The sequence below is a fragment of the Ascaphus truei genome, chromosome 2 (genome assembly GCF_040206685.1).
Source record: "Ascaphus truei isolate aAscTru1 chromosome 2, aAscTru1.hap1, whole genome shotgun sequence".
Classification (NCBI taxonomy): Eukaryota; Metazoa; Chordata; class Amphibia; order Anura; family Ascaphidae; genus Ascaphus; species Ascaphus truei.
In genome coordinates, this window is record NC_134484.1 from 377,227,508 (window position 1) to 377,248,005 (window position 20,498).

The 20,498-nt window shown below is 41.3% G+C and overlaps 1 protein-coding gene across 4 annotated transcripts in view; it reads left to right on the forward strand.

Annotated features, from left to right (window-relative positions):
* Positions 1-20,498, forward strand: part of DNAJC13 (DnaJ heat shock protein family (Hsp40) member C13) — a 134,641-nt gene that overhangs the window by 107,949 nt on the left and 6,194 nt on the right. For all 4 annotated transcript variants that reach the window (XR_012799256.1, XM_075587104.1, XM_075587106.1 and 1 more), the window contains 16 exons: positions 586-705; positions 2,277-2,456; positions 2,805-2,972; positions 4,821-4,934; positions 7,755-7,871; positions 8,512-8,689; positions 9,325-9,416; positions 9,707-9,806; positions 10,922-10,996; positions 12,914-13,026; positions 14,074-14,243; positions 14,746-14,788; positions 15,197-15,370; positions 16,070-16,249; positions 16,341-16,481; positions 17,053-17,196. Coding sequence is in view for 3 of the 4 variants with exons in the window: in XM_075587104.1 (XP_075443219.1) it covers positions 586-705; positions 2,277-2,456; positions 2,805-2,972; positions 4,821-4,934; positions 7,755-7,871; positions 8,512-8,689; positions 9,325-9,416; positions 9,707-9,806; positions 10,922-10,996; positions 12,914-13,026; positions 14,074-14,243; positions 14,746-14,788; positions 15,197-15,370; positions 16,070-16,249; positions 16,341-16,481; positions 17,053-17,196 (2,109 nt within the window). In the remaining variant the exon portion in view is untranslated. The remainder of the gene's footprint in view (positions 1-585; positions 706-2,276; positions 2,457-2,804; positions 2,973-4,820; positions 4,935-7,754; positions 7,872-8,511; positions 8,690-9,324; positions 9,417-9,706; positions 9,807-10,921; positions 10,997-12,913; positions 13,027-14,073; positions 14,244-14,745; positions 14,789-15,196; positions 15,371-16,069; positions 16,250-16,340; positions 16,482-17,052; positions 17,197-20,498) is intronic.

Sequence of the window (20,498 nt, forward strand, 5' to 3'; positions counted from 1 at the left end):
TCAGTGCTGTCATTACTCCCATTGAGTGAGCATCTCACATTCGCATCGATATGTGAATAACTCATCAAATGTTGAAGACATATCTGCTCAATTGGTTGTTTTTATTTAGCCAAATTGTCATTTTATTAAACCAAATTTTATTTTATGCATGTTCAAGTAGTGTACATCAGCACTTTCATTTTATTTTTATTGAGTGAGCTCACATCCTCATCAATATGTAAATGTATATATTGAATAAATGCCTGCTCAATGATTTAAATTAAATGCCGGGGGACAGGGCGAGACCTCTGTAAGTCCCCTTACCTTTACTCAGACTGCTTAAGGCGACGCGGCACGTGATGTCTCATGATGACGTGGGGTCATTCGACGCTTGAGACATGATACACAGATAGGGAATTAAATAATATTAATCAACAAGTCTATCAGATGCAAGCAAGAAGTGTGTGTGTGTGTGTGTGTGTGTGTGTGTGTGTGTGTGTGTGTGTGTGTATGTGTGTTTGTACTTTTCAGTGGCTTAAGACATACCAATATGGTGATTTATTAACCATTCTTTGTCATTAATATTGAATTTGACTCTCTTTGCAGGTATGTGGACATATATGCAGGTGTTACAGTGTTGCGGCTCAGTTTGAAGACTGCAGAGAGAAGATCACAGAGATGCCAAATATCATCAAAGATCTCTGCAGAGTGCTATATTATGGCAAGGTACTTACTCTATTCACTGGGATATAAGCACACAAAGTTCGTAAATATGCAACGTGAATAGGCAGTGACCAGGAGTAAAAACACAAAGCATACTGTTGTCATCAATAAATAATTAGTAATTTATACAGACATCAGTTTTAACCATTGAGTTTTATTTTGCAAATACCAAATCATACCAAATATGATCTTAGGGACACCCACAAACCATATTCAGCATGTGAGTTTATGGTACATGTTCATACAGTACACACACTTGTGCCAAGAGCACCACAAGTTCATCAGTACTATGACATCTCCCATTCCACATGTTGCAAAGCAATTTGTAGCTGACTTCCTAAGGATTTAAGATCCGAAAGATTTGTTTTTTGTATTTGTTTTATAACCACCAAAAAGTTATGCTGGGTACAAAAAAGTGACAAAATCCCTCAACCGTACAGTGTACAGCAAATAAAAATACCACGTGTGGTACATTTGCATGTTTCAGTCTGCAACTTATATTGGTCTGCAAATGACATGCAAGTTGTCATTTGCATGTCAATACCCAGAATCCCTGGCTGCAGTGGAAGCATTGTTTGCTAAGCGATAATGGGGAAAGACATGTCTGAGACAGGCAGACTTGCCCACAAGTGGTATTTTTTGTTTTATAGTAATAGCAATAAGATGCAAGATTAAAGGAGCTTTTCCTCCTACACGGCTTCCCTTATCGATTTTTTTTTTTTTTTTTTTTTACATATTATAGAAAGCATGGGGACTCTAGAGCTAAACCGCCCCTGATGCTGTCCCCTCCAGGGCAATTAAATGGATGTTGAAGTCTCCTGTGTCTTGGACAAATAGGGAGCTGCAACATCATCAGTTGCGGCGTCCTGTTGGCCTCCGTGAGACAGGGGATTTAAACCTCCATGAAGTACGGGCAGGACATTCTCCAGTATGTATCTCTGGGACAAGGGTGACCAGAAGGAATAGCTGCTTTAACGTTATGGTGTTTAGGTTTTTAGCCCTGTCCTCAGAAAACCCCGGCTAAGTCATGTTGTAGGAACAGTCAACCAAAACTAATTTGGAAACTGAGTGCATCTCACATGACATTAAAAAAAAATGTTTTTTAAAACAACGCATCTGTTAATTGTCTTCCACGGAAAGATTCTGTCACATTTTAAAGGTAACATTTTAGTTGTGTGTTCCATGCAAAATAATGTTTATTTTCAGCTGGGCTTTGAAAGTCTTATCAGATGGTAAAATTATAAAGCAGATGTTCATCGTGTTTAAAATGTAGGTAACAGGAAACTGATTTTAAAGGAATACAAAACAAATGGCAAAAAAAATTGTGTGTTAATTTTATCATATATAATGTAGAGACAATTTATCTTCGTACACACATATGTATGCATGTATGTGTGCATGTTAGTTGTAATATCGCAGTCAATATTTGGATTTGGCAACGATAACCTGCGATAAGTGTTACAGCTATACACTCCCATGCATTCAATCAGAACACTCCTTCATTCACTTTCATATAAGAGCTAACCCAAATCTGCCCTTTGAACACACACAAATGAGTTTCTTCTTGTTCACAGAGGGTCCAGAGACTGGCCACACTGGTGGTGGAATGCGTCAGCTCCTTTTCTGTGGACTATTGGTTGCAGACGCATTTGTTTCAAGCAGGGATTTTGTGGCAGTTGCTTGTCTACCCTTTCAACTACGACTTCACACTAGAAGAAAGCGGCATTCAAAAGAATGAAGAGACAAATCAACAGGTACCTGTACATCCATTCTCCATCAATATGATGCAGTACATTCTTGCAGCAATCTAGAAATGAAATTCCATTTTCACCTTTGAAGCCTCTCTTTGCTATCTGGATACAAAATGAAAGCTGTATTAAAGCTACTGTGTTTTTTTTTATTGATAACAAAAGAAATAACGGGGGTTTATTTGTGTGCTACATTTATTTTTTTCATAAACAACTGGTCATCAATAGCTTTTAATAATGAAAACATTTATATAATTGATCTCCTGTTTAAGACCAATTACACAATTTTCCTCAGGTTATCAATGTGATGCGTGGATCACTTTACAAAGTATTTTTTACATTTCTGTGTAATAGGAAGTCGCTAACAGTCTTGCCAAGCTGAGCCTGCTCGCCCTCAGCCGGCTGGGAGGGTTTTTATCCGATGAGCAAGAAACACCAGAGAACCCCTCAATAAGGAAAAGTTTAGCTGGGATGCTCACTCCTTATATTTCCAGGAAGCTCTCTGTTTCATCTCCTGCAGAGGTACTGTACTGTACAGCCAAGTGGGTATCTTCTATATTTGTGTTCCCATCGAAAATGTAAACTCTTCAATTCTGAGGAGAAAAGCCAATAATTTGAGGCGGCATATGCTGTTGCTATCAATCAGTTTATAGACTGATACAGGCTGAACGACTGATAATGTTGCATTATAAAAGATAAGGAACCAGCACCGAATAATTGAAAGAAGTTAAAAACTCACATTTGTAGCAGTCTTATAAGGTTTATTTTGAATAGATCTTAAAAAACATGGAGCAGAGATTATTTCATACAGCTAGTAACCAATTAGAAAGTCAAATGACAAGAGACCATAGATCTTCAAAAAGAAGTACATTTGTGGTGCACACCTCTGGCTAGTAAAACTTAACATTTACTACTATCACTAAAATAAATCTCACTGAATAAACACGTAAATCAGTGACAATGTGAAAACAAACAAATGGAATATATTAAACCATAGGAGAGTGGCTGGGACATATGTTTGTCAGGAGAAATGTAAGTGGTTCCTTTTGTGTGTGAGATTAGAGAGATATACAGTCTGTATTGACTGTATAACGGTCAAGTAAATACACTGTCTATAATACTGTTGGTATATATTGATGTGTTGATACTTTTTGAAACACACCAACAGTTAAACCCTTTGAACGCTACCTAGAACTACAGTACAGGGTATAACACATGTAAATAATGATAGAAGTTACAAATTGACTAATATTATGATCTTCGCTTCAGTGTGAAACAATAGGCAGCTCAAGTTACAGATGTAAGTGGATTGCTTATATACTGTAAGATGGATAAACACTGTGTCTCCGGCAGAAAGTGCAACTCCTGTGTGCACGGTTGTCAAAGGGACTTGTTCCCGAAACGCGTCAGAGTTACCCTGTACCCCTCATTTGTTATGGAATAAACTATTTTTTAACCCCATTTTCTGGTTTGTGGCCCCACTCCTTGCTACTGCTGTGCTCCGTTTTGGACCTTTTGGGACATCCATTAAAATCAGATCAAGTAACTCTGGTAGTCTATGCGGCTGAATATAGGAGCTCTGTCCTCTACGCTCGAACAAACAGTCTCCCCACCAGCACTTCCTGGAGTGACATCAACACATAGTGACAATTTGTTCGAGCGTAGAAGGCAGAGAGAGCTCTGTGCTCGATCTATATGATTTTTTGATAATGTTGCATTCCCATCATACATCATTTCTTTACTTTTTCAAAATGACACGATAGTGGTCGGTTGCCATGCAACATGCTGTATAAAATTAGTAACCCTAATCTAAAGTGTCGTTTTGTTTTAATTTTACATGTAAATTACCTCATTCGCATGTCATGGAAGAATACGTTTTGCATTATGGTTTGAATAGAAAAATATTTGTAGAAAATGCTCACTGTAGAATTATTTTACCACCTATGTATTGTCATATGTTTCTACAAAATTCCCAGATTTTGAATGACTATGCATACTATGTGACCATGAAGGAATAATATATTATTATTTTATTATTCTTGACGGAGACGGAGAGAGGTGTAAATATTTTGGATGTATTATGTTACAGTACATAAGTGAAAAGGCCTTTGACTTTTCATCTGTGCAATTTTTTCCCCCCTGAAGGTATTTTTATTTTAAATCTGGCATTTTACAATGTAAAAGTAATTTGCCTTATTCAAGAACTTTTGAGATGTTTCCAATATAGTACATCTTCCTCTGTATAACACGCCTGTAGTCTGCCATATGTGGGGTAGAACATTCAGACAGTAGTATGTTGGCATATCTATAGGAATACAATGTGTGTGGGTTGCTTTTTGGTAGTGAATTTTTGCCTTTTTGTCTATTCAGATTCTCAAGATGCTTAACAGCAACACAGAAAGCCCTTATCTTATATGGAACAATGGCACACGAGCAGAGCTTCTGGAATTTCTTGAATCTCAACAAGAAAGCATGATTAGAAGGGTGAGACATTCCAGGATATGCTCTTTGCAACACATTGCAAAATAATGCATGTTCAAATAGGAAAAGAAACCATATAAAACCTTTTTTAACCAATTCATTGATAGCGCGTCCTGCAACACCTTTATGAGCAAATGTGTTGCATGCCCTGTGGCATCAAAAGGGTGAAAAAAAATGAAAGTATTATTTACATAGGTCTGACAGTTTTATTCAATAATTTGTCACCATCTTGTATTGTGGGTACTTTTCAAAAACCTTGCACAGGTATTTTTCTGCAAGGTTCACAATCTATAGAGGTATGAAACTCTGAATGGGACATGTGGTTGCGGCCGTTTTGCCCCACCGCTTCGCCACGGTAAGTTTTATTACTGGTTTGGGTAAGGGGTTAATTTAAGAGGTTTTAAAGGTCATGGTAGGGGGTTAATGTAAGGGGGTTTGGCGGTAAGGGTATATACGGTAAGGGGGTTTAGGGTAAGGGCTTATGGTAGGGCATTTACTTACCTTAGCACAGTGGTTTTCAACCGGGTTTCCGTGGCTGCCAGGGGGGGAGAGCTGGGACAACTCTCCCATGCTGTCCCAGGCGACAACACCACACAACAGTGAGCCGGCATCAGAAACAACAGCAACCCGGTCACTGCTATACTTCATTTCCCTGTCAGCGCCGCTGACAAGAGGGAGAGAAATGTGAGAGGGCAGGCGCTCGCAGAGGAGAGGGGTGTGTGTGCAAGTGTGAGAGGGTGTGTGCAAGTGTGAGAGGGTGTGTGCAAGTGTGAGAGGGTGTGTGCAAGTGTGAGAGGGTGTGTGCAAGTGTGAGAGGGTGTGTGCAAGTGTGAGAGGGTGTGTGCAAGTGTGAGAGGGTGTGTGTGTACGTGTGGGAGGGTGTGTGTGTACGTGTGGGAGGGTTTGTGTGTACGTGTGGGAGGGTGTGTGTGTACGTGTGGGAGGGTGTGTGTGTACGTGTGGGAGGGTGTGTGTGTACGTGTGGGAGGGTGTGTGTACGTGTGGGAGGGTGTGTGTGTACGTGTGGGAGGGTGTGTGTGTACGTGCGGGAGGGTGTGTGTACGTGCGGGAGGGTGTGTACCTGCGGGTGTGTGTGTACGTGCGGGAGGGTGTGTGTGTACGTGCGGGAGGGTGTGTGTGTACGTGCGGGAGGGTGTGTGTGTACGTGCGGGAGGGTGTGTGTGTACGTGCGGGAGGGTGTGTGTGTACGTGCGGGAGGGTGTGTACGTGCGGGAGGGTGTGTGTGTGTACGTGCGGGAGGGTGTGTGTGTACGTGCGGGAGGGTGTGTGTACGTGCGGGAGGGTGTGTGTACGTGCGGGAGGGTGTGTGTGTACGTGCGGGAGGGTGTGTGTGTGTGTGTGTGTGTGTGTGTGTGTGTGTGTGTGTACGTGCGGGATGGTGTGTGTGTACGTGCGGGAGGGTGTGTGTGTACGTGTGGGAGGATGTGCGTACGTGTGGGAGGGTGTTTGTGAGTGTAAGTGTGTGTGTGAGTGTGTAAGTGTGTGTGTGTAAGTGTGTGTAAGTGTGTGTAAGTGTAAGTGTGTGTAAGTGTAAGTGTGTGTCAGTGTAAGTGTAAGTGTGTGTGTACGTGTGTGAGGGTGTGTGTGTACGTGTGGGAGGATGTGCGTACGTGTGGGAGGGTGTTTGTGAGAGTAAGTGTGGGTGTAAGTGTGTGAGTGTGTGTAAGTGTGTGTGTGTGTGTAAGTGTGTGTGTGTAAGTGTGTGTGTGTAAGTGTGCGTGTGTGTGTGTGTGCGTGTGTGTGTGCGTGTGTGTGTGTGCGTGTGTGTGTACGTGTGTGTGTACGTGTGAGTGTACGTGTGAGTGTGTACGTACGTGTGTGTGTGTGTGTACAAGTGGGAGAGGGTGTGTGTGTACAAGTGGGAGAGGGTGTGTGTGTGTGTACAAGTGGGAGAGTGTGTGTGTGTGTGTGTACAAGTGGGAGAGGGTGTGTGTGTGTGTGTGTGTGCGTGTGTGTGTACAAGTGGGAGAGGGTGTGTGTGTGTACAAGTGGGACAGGGTGTGTGCGCGCATGCAAGGGGAGAGAGAGTGGTGCGGGAGAGAGACAGGGGAGGGGGGTAAGATGGGGGGCGAGGGTTGGGGTTCCCCAGAATTTAAAAATCAAATTCTGGGGTTTCCTAACCCCAAAAAGGTTGAAAACCACTGCCTTAGGGGCTGGTGGTGGCAGCTTCCGGCGGTTGAGTCAGACGCAGCGAAGCGCCGGCGACAAAATGGCCACGACCAAATTTAATAGACCATGAAAACCTACATACAACTGTTAAAAAGATGCTCATTCTGTCAGTATAAATAGCTCTGTACATAGAATACAGGCACAATTAAGCCTTGCCAGATAAATGGAAAATACATTTTTGGTGCCTGACTCAAATACATTTTAGTAACCGAGAATATAAGAAAGAGTAAGGTTACAAAGAATTGGCATTGGTTTGCCTATTTCTAAGGTCAGCGCCATAACCACGAGACTTTCCTATGGAAAGTTTATCTTGTACAATTATGGGCAGAATCTCTGACATGGGTAAAGGTCACCAGCGGTTAAGATGCATCCCTTCTGTACCCCATGATTTCAAGCTATGGTTATGCTGTATTAAGTTTGCCACTTAATTCTTATCTAAATGTTATTGTTTAAGTGCTTAATGCTTAATGATTTGATGTTGTAAGAGTACCCACTACATTAAACGTTGTAATATTCATTTATTATACTATTTATATTCCGTTACTTTTACTATACATGTCTGTCAAACAAGTCTCTGCCTTTAACACTGCTGCTGTTTTATTATTTTGTTAACATTTGTATTTTTTCTTAAAGGGCGAGTGTGATAAAACCTATGGAGCAGACTTTGTTTACAGTGATCACGCTAAAGAACTTATTGTGGGGGAGATTTTTGTTCGTGTTTACAATGAGCAGCCCACTTTCCAGCTTGAAGTGAGCAGTCATATTTTCTTCAAATTGTTGCTTGCATTTTAGATTCTGTTTTAGGGTGTTATTTTATAACTGTAAAATACAAGCCATGATGAGATCAAATACAAGCACGTTGAGTTTATCCTAACAACAACCAAAGAACGCTTTCGGACATAGAGAGGTGATGGGAAGGCTGAATTGGACTGGTGTTATCAGCAGAAAGAATAAGACTAATATCACTTGACCTATGATAGAACCTATACAAAAGTAGATGTTACTATTGTCTATTAACTGAGTGGGTTTGAGTATTGTCCAGTTCTGGAGACCACATCTTCAGTGATTATGAATAAGGTATAGGTATGTAGCATTTTGCAGGTCAAAAAGAATACCAAACAAAGAGGTTATTTTCTAAAGATATCATAAGATTTGAGAATGCACTTCTCTACAAGACATGTACAGTAATTGATTAATGGAACTGCCTCCCATCAAAGGTTGTAGAGGGATATACAGTAATAATCACAATGCATGGGATAGGCATTTGGAAGTCCTGCATGTTCAGTAACTAGAGAATAACAAGTGAGACATCAGGTAATCTTTTTTGGCAGAAAAATGGTCCCTAGTTCTGACGGTTTTTACTTTTGTAATCTGTCTCCTCTGTGCACAGCTTCCAAAAGCATTTGCAGCAAGTCTCCTCGATTACATTGGTTCCCAAGCACAATATCTCCACACGCTGATGGCCATTACCCAGACTGGGAAAGTGGAGTCTGACCAGCATGGAGACCGATTAGGAAGGGTTGAGATGGCCCTGGAAGCTCTAAGAAATGGCATCAAACACAACCCTGGTAGGACCGATTTTGTTTCTGTTAAGCATGCCAGAATATTTAAATTCTGAGTTTCTAAGGGGCTGACCAAAAGCAACAGATGGTTACTGTCATGCCCTTAAAAACATCAATGTATTTGTGTATATGTGTCATATCTTTAATATCATAAGCTTGCTTACTGCAGGCCTTTTGACTTAAAATAAATTCACTTCAGCCAATGTTCAGTAAGATAAGTTTTGCTGAAGAGCATTTTGGTTTATAAGCACTACAGTACATAAATGCAGTATAAAATATTGTATTTGAAACCTGAAACAGAGAGATTCTCTGATATGCCTTTCACGTTTGCTGAATGTGTTCTTTAAAAAAAACTAATGACTGCAGTATGTTTAGTTTTTAGTATTAATGGCTCGTTGTTTCAGAACATACAGTAGTTAAAAAATGCAGTCGGTCAACCTGTTTACTAATCTGATTCGATGACATTGATCAGAGATGACATTCAACATTGTGTGACTTTTCAATCTAGTCAATAAGGTTAAACCATAATTATTGAAACAATGATGTTACTGGACAAATGGTCTGTTGTGAAACAGAACGTCAAAATAAATGTAATAATGTCAAACAACATACATATAGTTTTTTGTTTCCCCCCATTGTAGGCTCTGAGACTGAATGCATTGGCCACTTTAAGTTGTTATTTTCATTGCTGCGAGTCCATGGAGCTGGTAAAGTTCAGCAGCTTGCATTAGAGGTAAAAACTTTAAAGCAATAATAGCCTCCCACGCGTGATAAGTCAGATTGGATGTTTGGAGTAATTGCATATATTCGTTTTTTCTAGATATGATTAGAATGCAATAATGTTATTGTCATTGCTAATCACATTTCTTTTTACCAATTTACATAAGTGGCATATTTTGCAGCTTCGAAAAACGAATGATTTTGGAATTGTCCTATTTGTCTCATATTTGTTTTTCTATTAACTTGAAGCCTGCTTTATGTAAACAGGTCTCTTCTTCTTTTTTTTTTTTATATGCTTGACAGGTGGTCAACATAGTTACCAGTAATCAAGATTGTGTTAACAATATTGCAGAGTCTTTGGTTCTTTCCAGCTTGTTGTCGCTCTTACATTCATTGCCATCAAGTAAGTACTTCCACACCTATAGCCTACACTTCACCTCCACACATTAGTGTGGAAATGAAATTGCACTTTCTGCATATTAGCTTTTTGGTTTTAAGATTTTTGTGCTTGGATACTGTAAATAAAAATTATATTTTAACTAATGGTGGGCACTTTCACTGGTACAGCTCAAACCAGTTATAGCGTGATCCGCTACAACAGGAATCCGCTTATAACTCGGTCTGAGCAGCAAAGAGGAGAGAGATCTAGATGCCGGTAAATCGCACGCTGAAGTTTTTACGCGATCCTGGTTATAACGCGGTCTCATTCTGTGGCCCCCAAGAACCGCGTTATAACGGGGTTCAGCTGTACAGTATTTTGGTTCTGAAAAAAAATTTGAATTTTGCTTTTGCCGGAACTCAATTGGATTTGTAAAAAAAATCCAACTAAGAAGTAATTTTATTCAATTGGGGACTACGGGTGATGAGGAGAAGGCCGTCGCTTCCAAGAGCGGATTGCAAGCAGATCGGTTAATCACAGCTACCCAAACTCCCAACCCACAATGCCCTCATAGCGTTATGATGGCATTGTGGGACATGACTTTGAAAAGCAGACCAGTAATTAATAGATCTGCTTCCAACACAGTTCTTCAGCAACAACGGTCTTTCCTTTCCGCAGTGAACTAGTGGCCTCTCTCGGTTGACCTAGGAATTTGAGGACCCTAAGCAGGTCTGCCAAGTTGCTGAGCAAAGGGCACGGGGATGTTTGGGGTGCAAGGGCTCGGTTGGTTGGGGAATGAGTTGCCATGCTCATTTGGTTGGGGTTGATGGGGCATGGGCCCATTTGGTTAAGCATGAGGGTGTGGGCCCGATTGGTTGTAGCAGAAGACCAAACGTTGCACCCTGATTCTGACAGCTCACGGCAGAAATCAGAGCTGGAATGTGGGAAAAATGGGGTCCCCCAAACCAGTTACATGGTAATGCTGACACTGGGTGAGCTGGTATACATACATACATACGCTAAATTCTTCAAGCCCTGTGCATTGAGTGCTAATCAAGATACTGTATTATGGTTCCATATCTCGAAATGTTAGGTTGTGAAATATAAAACTCAGTTGCTGATATGTATTATATTTGTAGGTCGCCAGCTTGTTCTTGCAACTCTGTATGCCTTGACATCCAGTACCAAAATCATAAAGGAGGCCATGGCAAAAGGTATTCAATATGAAAGTCACCTCACTTACTACATTTTGTATCTACAATGCAGGAGGCAACCAATCTGTCATGCTAATAATGGTATGAATGTAAAAACTAGAGGCAGAATTGGTATGAAGTATGAATGATCCCTCGTTCGAAAGTACCGGTTCCTCTAACAATGACAGAGTTAAAAGTCTAAAGACTTACAAACTTTGCAAATGTTCCTCTTTTAATTTACATTTAAGCACTGTAGGGGTGATGGAGTATCAAAATAGTATATTAAAATAATCAGAAAAAAGCATTTTTGGATTGTTTTTTCTTTTAGTACAGTGGCTCGGAATTCTGGTAGTAAATTGGTTCGGCAAAAGTTTAGCTTTTTATGTAATGCCTTTTAAAGCAGCACTACAGATTACATTGTTAGTTTTCTTTATTTATTTTATTTATATGATTGAAGCAGGGGTCTCCTGAGCAGAACTGGGTATTTTCAGCTCCAGGACCCCCTTCTTCCTGAGATATTTGCCGCATTTACTAACATTTACTTGGCATTTATGCTAACGTGAGCATTTACTAATTGTACCTTACCTGTGATTATCCCAGATTAAAAATGACTATGGTGTCTATGATCTATTGGGATTAGTAGCAAAATGCATAGTACAGTACCTCTTCATTCTCAATACCTAATGCAGGAGGGGTCTAATGCTTTTCTAAGCAGGCCATTTAAAAGCAAATTAAATTGACAATGACAGAATTCCCATGTGTAAAAAAGTAACTGAAAAGTCAGACTAGAAAGCAATTCAACATAATAAACAGAAACAGGGTTTTATATAAGCACATTAGTTATATTAAACTAGATGTTCTGTTATTAGACCCAGGATGAAGCCAGTAATGGTGAAATCTTTTGGGGTTGGTGTGGTAAAAGCTGTATACCCGCTTGTAAACAGGAGAGGAGTTGAATGTGAAGGGATACGACGGTTGACTAACTTGTTACTCTGAACCCATGTTTATAGGTCAAGTATCTATGGGAGTTCTTTCGTAGCCTTTATATTATTTAAGGACAGAGGAATGTTGAAGTCCTGTGGAGTATTGAACTACCATAATGTCAACTGATGCATAAAGGGTTTTTTCCCTATCTGTAGATGTACTGACAACACTGTGAATAGTCTTCTGTCTTAGGCCTCTATCGATATAACCCTGCTTCTTTGTCCCATTTGGTTGTATTCTGTCATGTTCAGTAATTATGTTTAATATGTATCAAATGAGCAATGCATACAGACTAATTAAAGTTCATTGGATGAGTCTTATTATTCGCCGTTTACTATGATTATTGTTTATAAAAGTGAGATACACTATATATTATTATAATATAACTGAATGGCATGGGAATGTCACTCGTCATATTAATATTTTGTAGTACTATTTTTGGATTTCTCGTTATTTAAGGATTTAGGTTTTGAATGCCTGGACTTGTAGTATCATTGTATTGTATTGTATGTCTTTATTTATATAGCGCCATTAATGTACATAGCGCTTCACAGTAGTAATACATGTGGTAATCAAATAAATAACAGATAATATAAATAACACTACATGAGTGATTTTAATTGTAACTGAGCTGTAGTAATCCTCTTGGTTAATTTTTGTATGTAAAGGAACAATAGTCTCCAGATAAAAGCAAATATATTTTAATATAATTGGTATGCTCATATATTCCCAAAAAAAAACCTTTTCCCCCCTCCTCCCCCCCCCCCTTTCTTTTCCTTTTCTTAACTAGTTATTGAGTTTTGGAGAGCCCTCTTCCCACTGTGGGACTCGCCAAATGTATCTTTGTGGGGAAACACTTTTTTGATGGCTTAGAAGCAAATCGGCCATTCCTATTTTTGGGACGTGTACAAATTATTTTGACACGGAGCAAACTTTTTTTTCTTCTTATCGTAGGTGCTTTGATCTACTTGTTGGATATGTTTTGCAACTCAACTCACCCACAAGTGCGATCCCAGACAGCAGAGCTGTTTGCCAAGATGACTACAGATAAGCTTATCGGCCCTAAGGTGAGCAGTGTTTCTGAAATTATTACTTAATACATATAAATGGGCATACTTCGAATCAATGTTACCAATATTTATTTTCTATACTAATTTAACTTATTTACTTTTATCTGTGTATCTTTGATTTGGTTGTTAATTTTACATTTCTATTCTGAATCTAAATGTTTAAAAGTATTGAATTGCATTCAAAGGCTACAGGGTCTATGTACTAGGAACATTTTGGAACAAAGAGTGTGTGTTTTGATGCACCGCAACATTTTTCGGTGCACAGTTGCGTCAAATGTAGAAAGCAAGTTCATACATCTGGTGCAGATTATTAGCAGCCGGGAAGTTAATGCCACCTTAAACCTGACTGATTTTGTGATGCAGATTAAAGGGAGAAAATCTGATGCACAAAAACAGCATTTGATACATCTAAAACGGGATAACACCGTGCACTACATCTTATTGTTTTTTTGTTCTAGAATTGAAGTAGGGAGTCTCTCCGGAGCCGTACCCCATTCATTTCAATTCTGCTTCCAGAAATACTCGCCTCCGTAGCGGTGCCGGTATCTGTGCAGCCAGGGAATTTGTGTGCCTAACGAAACTGAGGCTTAAATATCACACGAGCAAATAGGGAAGCTGCGATGTCATCCCTTGCGACTTCCTATTGGCCCCTGTGATCTGGACATTTAAACGCCGCAGAGATACCGGCACCCATACGGAGGTAAGCATCTCTGGAAGCAGGGAGTCCCAGAGGCTGAAATGAATGGGGTTCAGCTCCGGAGACCACCTGCTTCAATCCTATAACAGAAAAAAGATGTAGTGCAAGGTGTTTTGCTGCGTCAATCTAATTTGTGCATCATGTAGCTCCTCCTGAGCATCTCTATTTGACATTCTTCAAAAAGTAAGCTGACGCCCGAAAGGCAGAAATGAAGCAAAGACCGTGGTACAAGAGGCACAAAAAAGCTTTTTGCTGCAGTTTTGATCCAAAAGTGCTATAGTTGATAGACCATGAATGTCTGGATTGTACTTTGCATGAATCACTTTTTTTTTCTTTTGTGCATGCAGGTTAGAATCACTCTGACAAAGTTTTTGCCGGGGGTGTTTATGGACGCGATGCGGGACAACCCTGAAGCTGCAGTACACATCTTTGAAGGAACCCATGAAAACCCTGAGTTAATCTGGAATGATAACTCCAGGGAAAAAGTGTCTAGAACGGTTCGCGAAATGATGCTACAGTACGTAGAGAAAGAAAGGGCCCAATTTAAAGCCCTGCTTTACCAGCACGCACACCTTTCGTTTTTTTTCTCACTTAGAGTTGTCAGTATAGATTTGGCACGTAGTAGTATATAAAGTTTTAATGCTGCGTAAAGTATACATTAGTATATAAAGTTTTAATGCTTCATAGCTAGAAGCAGGTACAAGTTGACCCATATTACTTTTGTTCATGTTGTCTCCCTTGTATTGCTTTTTGTATGCTCCTGTATACATATTTGGGGGAGACAAACTCGGAGATCTCCGAACTGCAGAATGATTTAAACAGCCAATATGGGAAATTGTACAAAGCCTGACATCTTTATTAACCCTTCCAGTGGCTGCAACGCAGTTTGCAACGTACTGAAGGGGATTAAAAGCATCGCCGGAAAGAGATTTATCAATAGATAACGAATAATAATATGAAACGAGAGAGAATTTGAAAAAGAAATGCTTTGCTCTAATTTGTTTTGTTTTTTTTTCCAGGCACTTTAAACAGCAGGTAGACAACCCTGATGCAAATTGGAAGGTAAATATTTACATCTTCACTGCTGAAGAGACTTGTTTCCTTGTACCTTTTTAGCTGCAGATTTATTTGTAAGCTCATTTTTATTTTTTTAATTATGTTTGTGTCTATATTTAACCACTTAGTATTGCTCTGTCAACAAACTCTCTCCCCTTCTCCCCTGTTTGTGTCCCCTATTTCATATGCCGTACCGCTGCTTCTTCTCGTCATTGCGAGCTCTGAGTTCCATTCATTGGGCATGGAGTAGCACCCACACTGCATATTGAGTTGGTGCATTTAATTGTACATTGCAACTTTTCACATTCTGCTAAACCTCACAAGGCCTCATAAGAATGTGTTAAACCCCCTGTAGCAGTAAAAGAGTAAATAAATAAAATCTGTAATGCATATATTTCCTTTCTCACGTCCCAGTTGCCGGATGATTTCATGGTGGCATATGGAGAGGAACAGGGAGAGCTGTCCGTGGGTGGCGTCTTCTTGAGGATCTTCATTGCACAGCCAGCCTGGGTGCTGCGGAAGCCAAGAGACTTTCTTGTTGGCCTCCTGGAAAAATTCACTGAGCTGCTGGAGAAGAATAATGCTCATGTAAGATTCTCTCTTACTCTGTAGCTTCATGAATTCAGGGAGCAACTGCAAGAAAAATCTTTAATTTTTGTGTTGGGGTCTGTAAGAGATGTGTGCAGGGGTATGCAATGGAGACCGTTTTTAAGGTGAAATTAATATAAGGCTTTATTGCCTGTTCCTTTAAACAATACAGCAAACAAAAATATACATAAAACAATAAACACCTATCCCTGTGTAAGGGCTAACTTACTTCCCCAGTCCCCCTCTGCAAGGCTGGGGGGGAAAGCCCCTTACCCACTTATCACCCCAAAGTCTCAGCGGTACCTTAACGCAGGTGGCCCTTCAGGTCAGGGGTGTCCGGGTAGGTGTCTGCTTAGGGTTTCGGGCATAGAGGTCTGGTCCCCTTTTGTCTTGCTTTTAGAACAAAGACCACCGTTTCCTTACGTCGGCTCCATTGTGAGCTAAGGAATCTCTCTCCTGTTTCCAACAGGAGGCTTTTCTTAGAGCTCTAATGTGGCCAGGTCGAGTCTAGTTGATTGCCTGTCTGCAATTAACCAGCTCCCTGCAGGATTTAGAGGACAGTGTCCATTTCATTTTATCTTTTTCTTAAAATGTGTTTATTATAATTGTTTGAATTTCATAAAAATAATATATGCATATAATAGCTTAAGTTCTGATGACAAAACATTAATTTATTAAATAAGTGTTTTGTACCCTTAGGGTGAAACTTTAGAAACAGTAACCACGGCAGCAGTTTGTCTCTTCAGCACACAGCCTCAGTTGTTGGACCAAGTTCCACCCTTGGGTCACCTACCCAAGATTCTACAGGCCATGAGCCACAAGAACAATGCCATTCCAAAGTGTGCAATACGGGTCATCCACACTCTAGCTGATAATGAGGTAATATTGCCTTGTTCTGCCACGTATTTGACTTAGCTTTGCTATTATTGCAGCAATCTTGGATTTTGATGTATTTCCCTTACTCCCATAGCTGTGCGTCCGATCAATGGCTTCATTAGAAACAATTGGACCCATGATGAGTGGAATGAAAAAGCGTTCAGACATGATTGGACTAGCCTGTGAAGCACTTAACAGGATGTTCCAGAAGGAGCAAACTGAACTAGTGGCACAAGTAAGAGAATTGTGGGGAGTAACATGTATCTATATCTCATGAACCACAATGGATGGTAAACTAATGTATACTGTAGCCTGTAGAAAAGGAGCAAAAAGTTCATTTTAACAAAGAAATTAACTCTGCAGCCTTCGGCATCCTCTCTCCCTGGTCCCTTCCTCTTCTGTTTTCTAACTTTAGCTTCAGGGGCAGGGCTACAAGCAGAGTGGCAATGACAGAGTGAGAGGTGTTGTGGGGGGGAAAGAATTAGAGAGAGTTGGGGTGGAGGAGGAGACAGTGAAAGTGGGAGACTGGAGGGGGGTGAGAGAACAGCACAAAGAGGGGAGGAGAGAGATCAGCACAGGAAGGGGGAGAGATGTTATATGGTGAGGTTATATAGGGCAATATTAGGAGAGCTGTTATATGGCAAAATACCCTTTTAAGGGCTGAAGGGCCACACTTGCGGCCCTTGATGTGTATAATGTTGTCCACCACTGCTTTAAGGTAAGTAGCTAAAACATTTATTTTTGTAATACGTTTTCTGTGCAAAACGGGATTGGTTTGTATGGATGACAAATGTCTTGTGTTGCAGGCTTTGAAAGCTGATCTGGTTCCATATTTGCTAAGGCTGCTAGAAGGCCACGGCCTTGAAAACCTGGATAGCCCGGCAGCCACAAAGGCTCAAATTGTTAAAGCTCTTAAGTCCATGACTCGCAGCCTGCAGTTTGGAGAACAGGTGAGTACCAAGAAGATTTGTACTTTGTAACAAATTAACTACTCGTATGTTCTTCACAAGTAAAACTTCGGCCTGGTCTCCGATATGAAGAAACCAATTAGGGTAAGTGATCTAGGAAGAAATAGTATCTACTTTGGGTACATCATAATGGTCTTTGTTACTAGTTTATTTTAAAATGCATAATGTCTTAAACTATATGCTTTCAATTTGCCCCCCAATTGTTGCATTTATGCCACCAGTCACCAATTTTCAGACACATTATTTTAATCTCTCTCAGTTATCAAGTCTGTATAATTGGGTCATCAAAAGTATATGACCGCCTGGGTGCTGCAGCAATAAATATGTAATGTTTAAGCTAATCCAAGAAAGAGTTAAAAAATAGAAATGGGGGCGTGGCCAAGACACCAAACGAGGACGTCATGTGGCAGGAAAACTCTGACCCAAAGAAACAAGAAAAGTGAGAATAAAAAATAAACATATACCCCTACAAACAAAAATTTTGCTTGGGGGAAGCCCCCTCTGTGCGCAGTGGGACCCAGAGTGACTGAAACTAATACAGACTGAAGCTCACAGACAAAAAAACAGGACCCCACAAGCACTGACAAATTAAAAATGGCCGCCAAGCATGAAAAAATCTAAAAGCTGAAGCGCTTCAGAGGAGTGCACAGACACACAATAGACTTGCGGAAGAGGTAGGGTACGCTGTCCAGTCTAATGAGTGCCAGGGGGATCCAGGGGACGTAGAGGAAAGGGCCGAAGGCATATACCAAAAAGCCATTTTGCCTGGAAGCACGGCAGCGGAGTCACCGAGGCAGCAAGATCGGCTTCCCCTGGGGAGTCGAGCCTACGGCTCGGTCCTGAAGGCACTGCAAAATTCCCCCCGGCAGACGACATTGCCTGTAAGTGGAGACAGAGCAAGGGATTCGAGACCCGATTTGTTCTGGCTTTGCCGCCGTCGGTCTGTAAGGAGAAGTCGCTATAGCAGCAGCAGCTGCAAGTGATCCATAGCAGCCATCTTATTCCCGTGTCCTCCCGTGGAGCCACAAGTCCGTGCAGATATACTTCTCACTCCCCCGGTGTCCGGTTCCAGCGGACATGTCCGTGGGAGGGCCCTGTGGTCGCGTCCCTGACCGGTGGGGGCTGCAGTGAGGGGGCGAGAATAGCGCACGGTCGCCAATCTGTCGTGAACAGGACAGGAGCCTCTCCCAGACCTGGCAGAGCAGTTCAGAGAGGGGCTGAGGGCTTGATCTGTGGAGAGGAGAACCCCAAGGTAACCACTAATGAAAATACCCACCACCCCCTGGATTTCAGTTTCTGTACTCATTGCTACAGGGGCTTTGAGACCACACACTGGGGTACATGTGACTGAGAACAAAGAGGAGACGCCTAACGCTGGCGAAGGGAGATCTCCCCGGCACACCCAGGGGGGAGTTTTCTGGTGGCACCAGGCCATAGACATTTGAATTTATCTAATACAAAATAAATGGCCAGAGGAAAATGGGGGCTATGGGCCTGAGCTCTGAGGCAATATGGGCAAAAAATAAGCAATTCAAAGTGTAAATATAAAATTACCTCCGCAAAAATAAATAAGTAGCACATAGAGCAAGCACACAGTGCGACAAAGATGCCTCCCAAAAACAAGAAACAATCTCAAAGCGGCCTGGGAGATTTATTCCGCTGTTAAGAAGGAACACATCCGCCACAGACTGACGGCCCGACACCACATGAAGGATCAGGGTCGAGGGTGAAGGAGAGAGACCAGATTCAAAATAGGTCAGCACTAAACAAGATATAGCAGATCTATATTGCAACCTACAAACTATTACAATCAGAACTGCAGTTAGCCCCCCCGCAAAGTTAAAAAAGGCGTAGCTGATCTGGAGCAAAGAACAGATATCCTAGAAAAATAATTAGATGAAACCCGAATAGCACAAAATAAAACAGACAAAAACTTGTAAGAACTACAAATGCAGATGGCAGAAATATGAGAAAGGCAAGAAGACGCAGAGAATAGAGACAGGCGCAATAAGCTCCGGCTACGAGGAGGTTAAGAGATAATTACAGACCCAGAAGATTGCATCTCAAGAAGTCTCGCCTCCATATTTCCAGACAAGACGGAAGAAGCGCTGACACTTGACAGATGTCATAGAGCTTTAAGATCCAAGCCACGAACAGGAGACAAACCTAGAGACATAATTATGCGATTCCACCATTGCAAGATGAAAGAATCAGTATTAGGTGCGGTCAGGGTCCGCCAGGATTTACTCATGGAAGGTCACCCTCTTCAGGTATTTCAAGATCTCTCACCAACTGCACTCGCTAGAAGAAAGAGCCTTGTAACAATCACAATAATACTACGCAGGGTTAAGATATCGATGGGAATATTCCCATCAAAAGGGAAATAGCCTATTCAGATTATAAGAGACGAAGAGGAGACATCCTCCTAATTAAGGAAACGCATTTTAAACAGTGTGACCCCTAAATATTTTGATAAAAACGTCCCAAGTTTCTTTCTGTCACCTGCAAGGGGTGTTCCTGCCCAAAAGTGCAGGAACTCAGGAAAAAAGTGTCGATCTGGTCCCGGCAGATCTTGGGCATGACGATCCGATTGGATCCTTGGGCCTGTCTGCTAAATAGACCTATACAAACCCTGTCTAGAGTGGAGAGCAAATTACTCCTACATATATACACAGCCACTAGATATGAGATGGCCTTTGTACAGTATGGAAAAAACAGACTACCGTCCATCTTCAATATCAAACAGAGAATCCGGTTTATTTGTGAAATTGAAAAGATGACCGGTTTTCTCAATGGCTCATGCTTGAAATGCCAGAGGGTCTGGCAACCCTGGTTACATTACGCAGATGGTCCCATACTGAACATGGACACAGGCATGCTGTAATAAAAAAAATGAATGGAGTTACTATATTGTCTCTAATACTGTTCTGACTATAAATTGTCCCAGCACATTCGATTGTATATGTACTCACCTGGCTCCCGATCTTCCTCCTCTTCCCCCTTTTTCTTTTGTTCCCCCTACCGTTGGTGTAGCTAGAAATGCACGGGCCCCCGGGGGAAAAAATTTCAGGGCGCCATTAATAACTGCAATTTTGTAATTCCTCCTCATCATTTCTCCCCTTCCTCCTCGCCATCACCAGCTCTCTCTCCCCCTCATCATTTCTCCCCCTTTCCCCCTCCTCCTCACCAGCTCTCTCTCTCCCCTTCATCATATCTCCCCCCTCCTCCTCACCTGCTCTCTCTCCCTCATCACTTCTCCTCCTCACCATCAGCAGCTCTCTCTC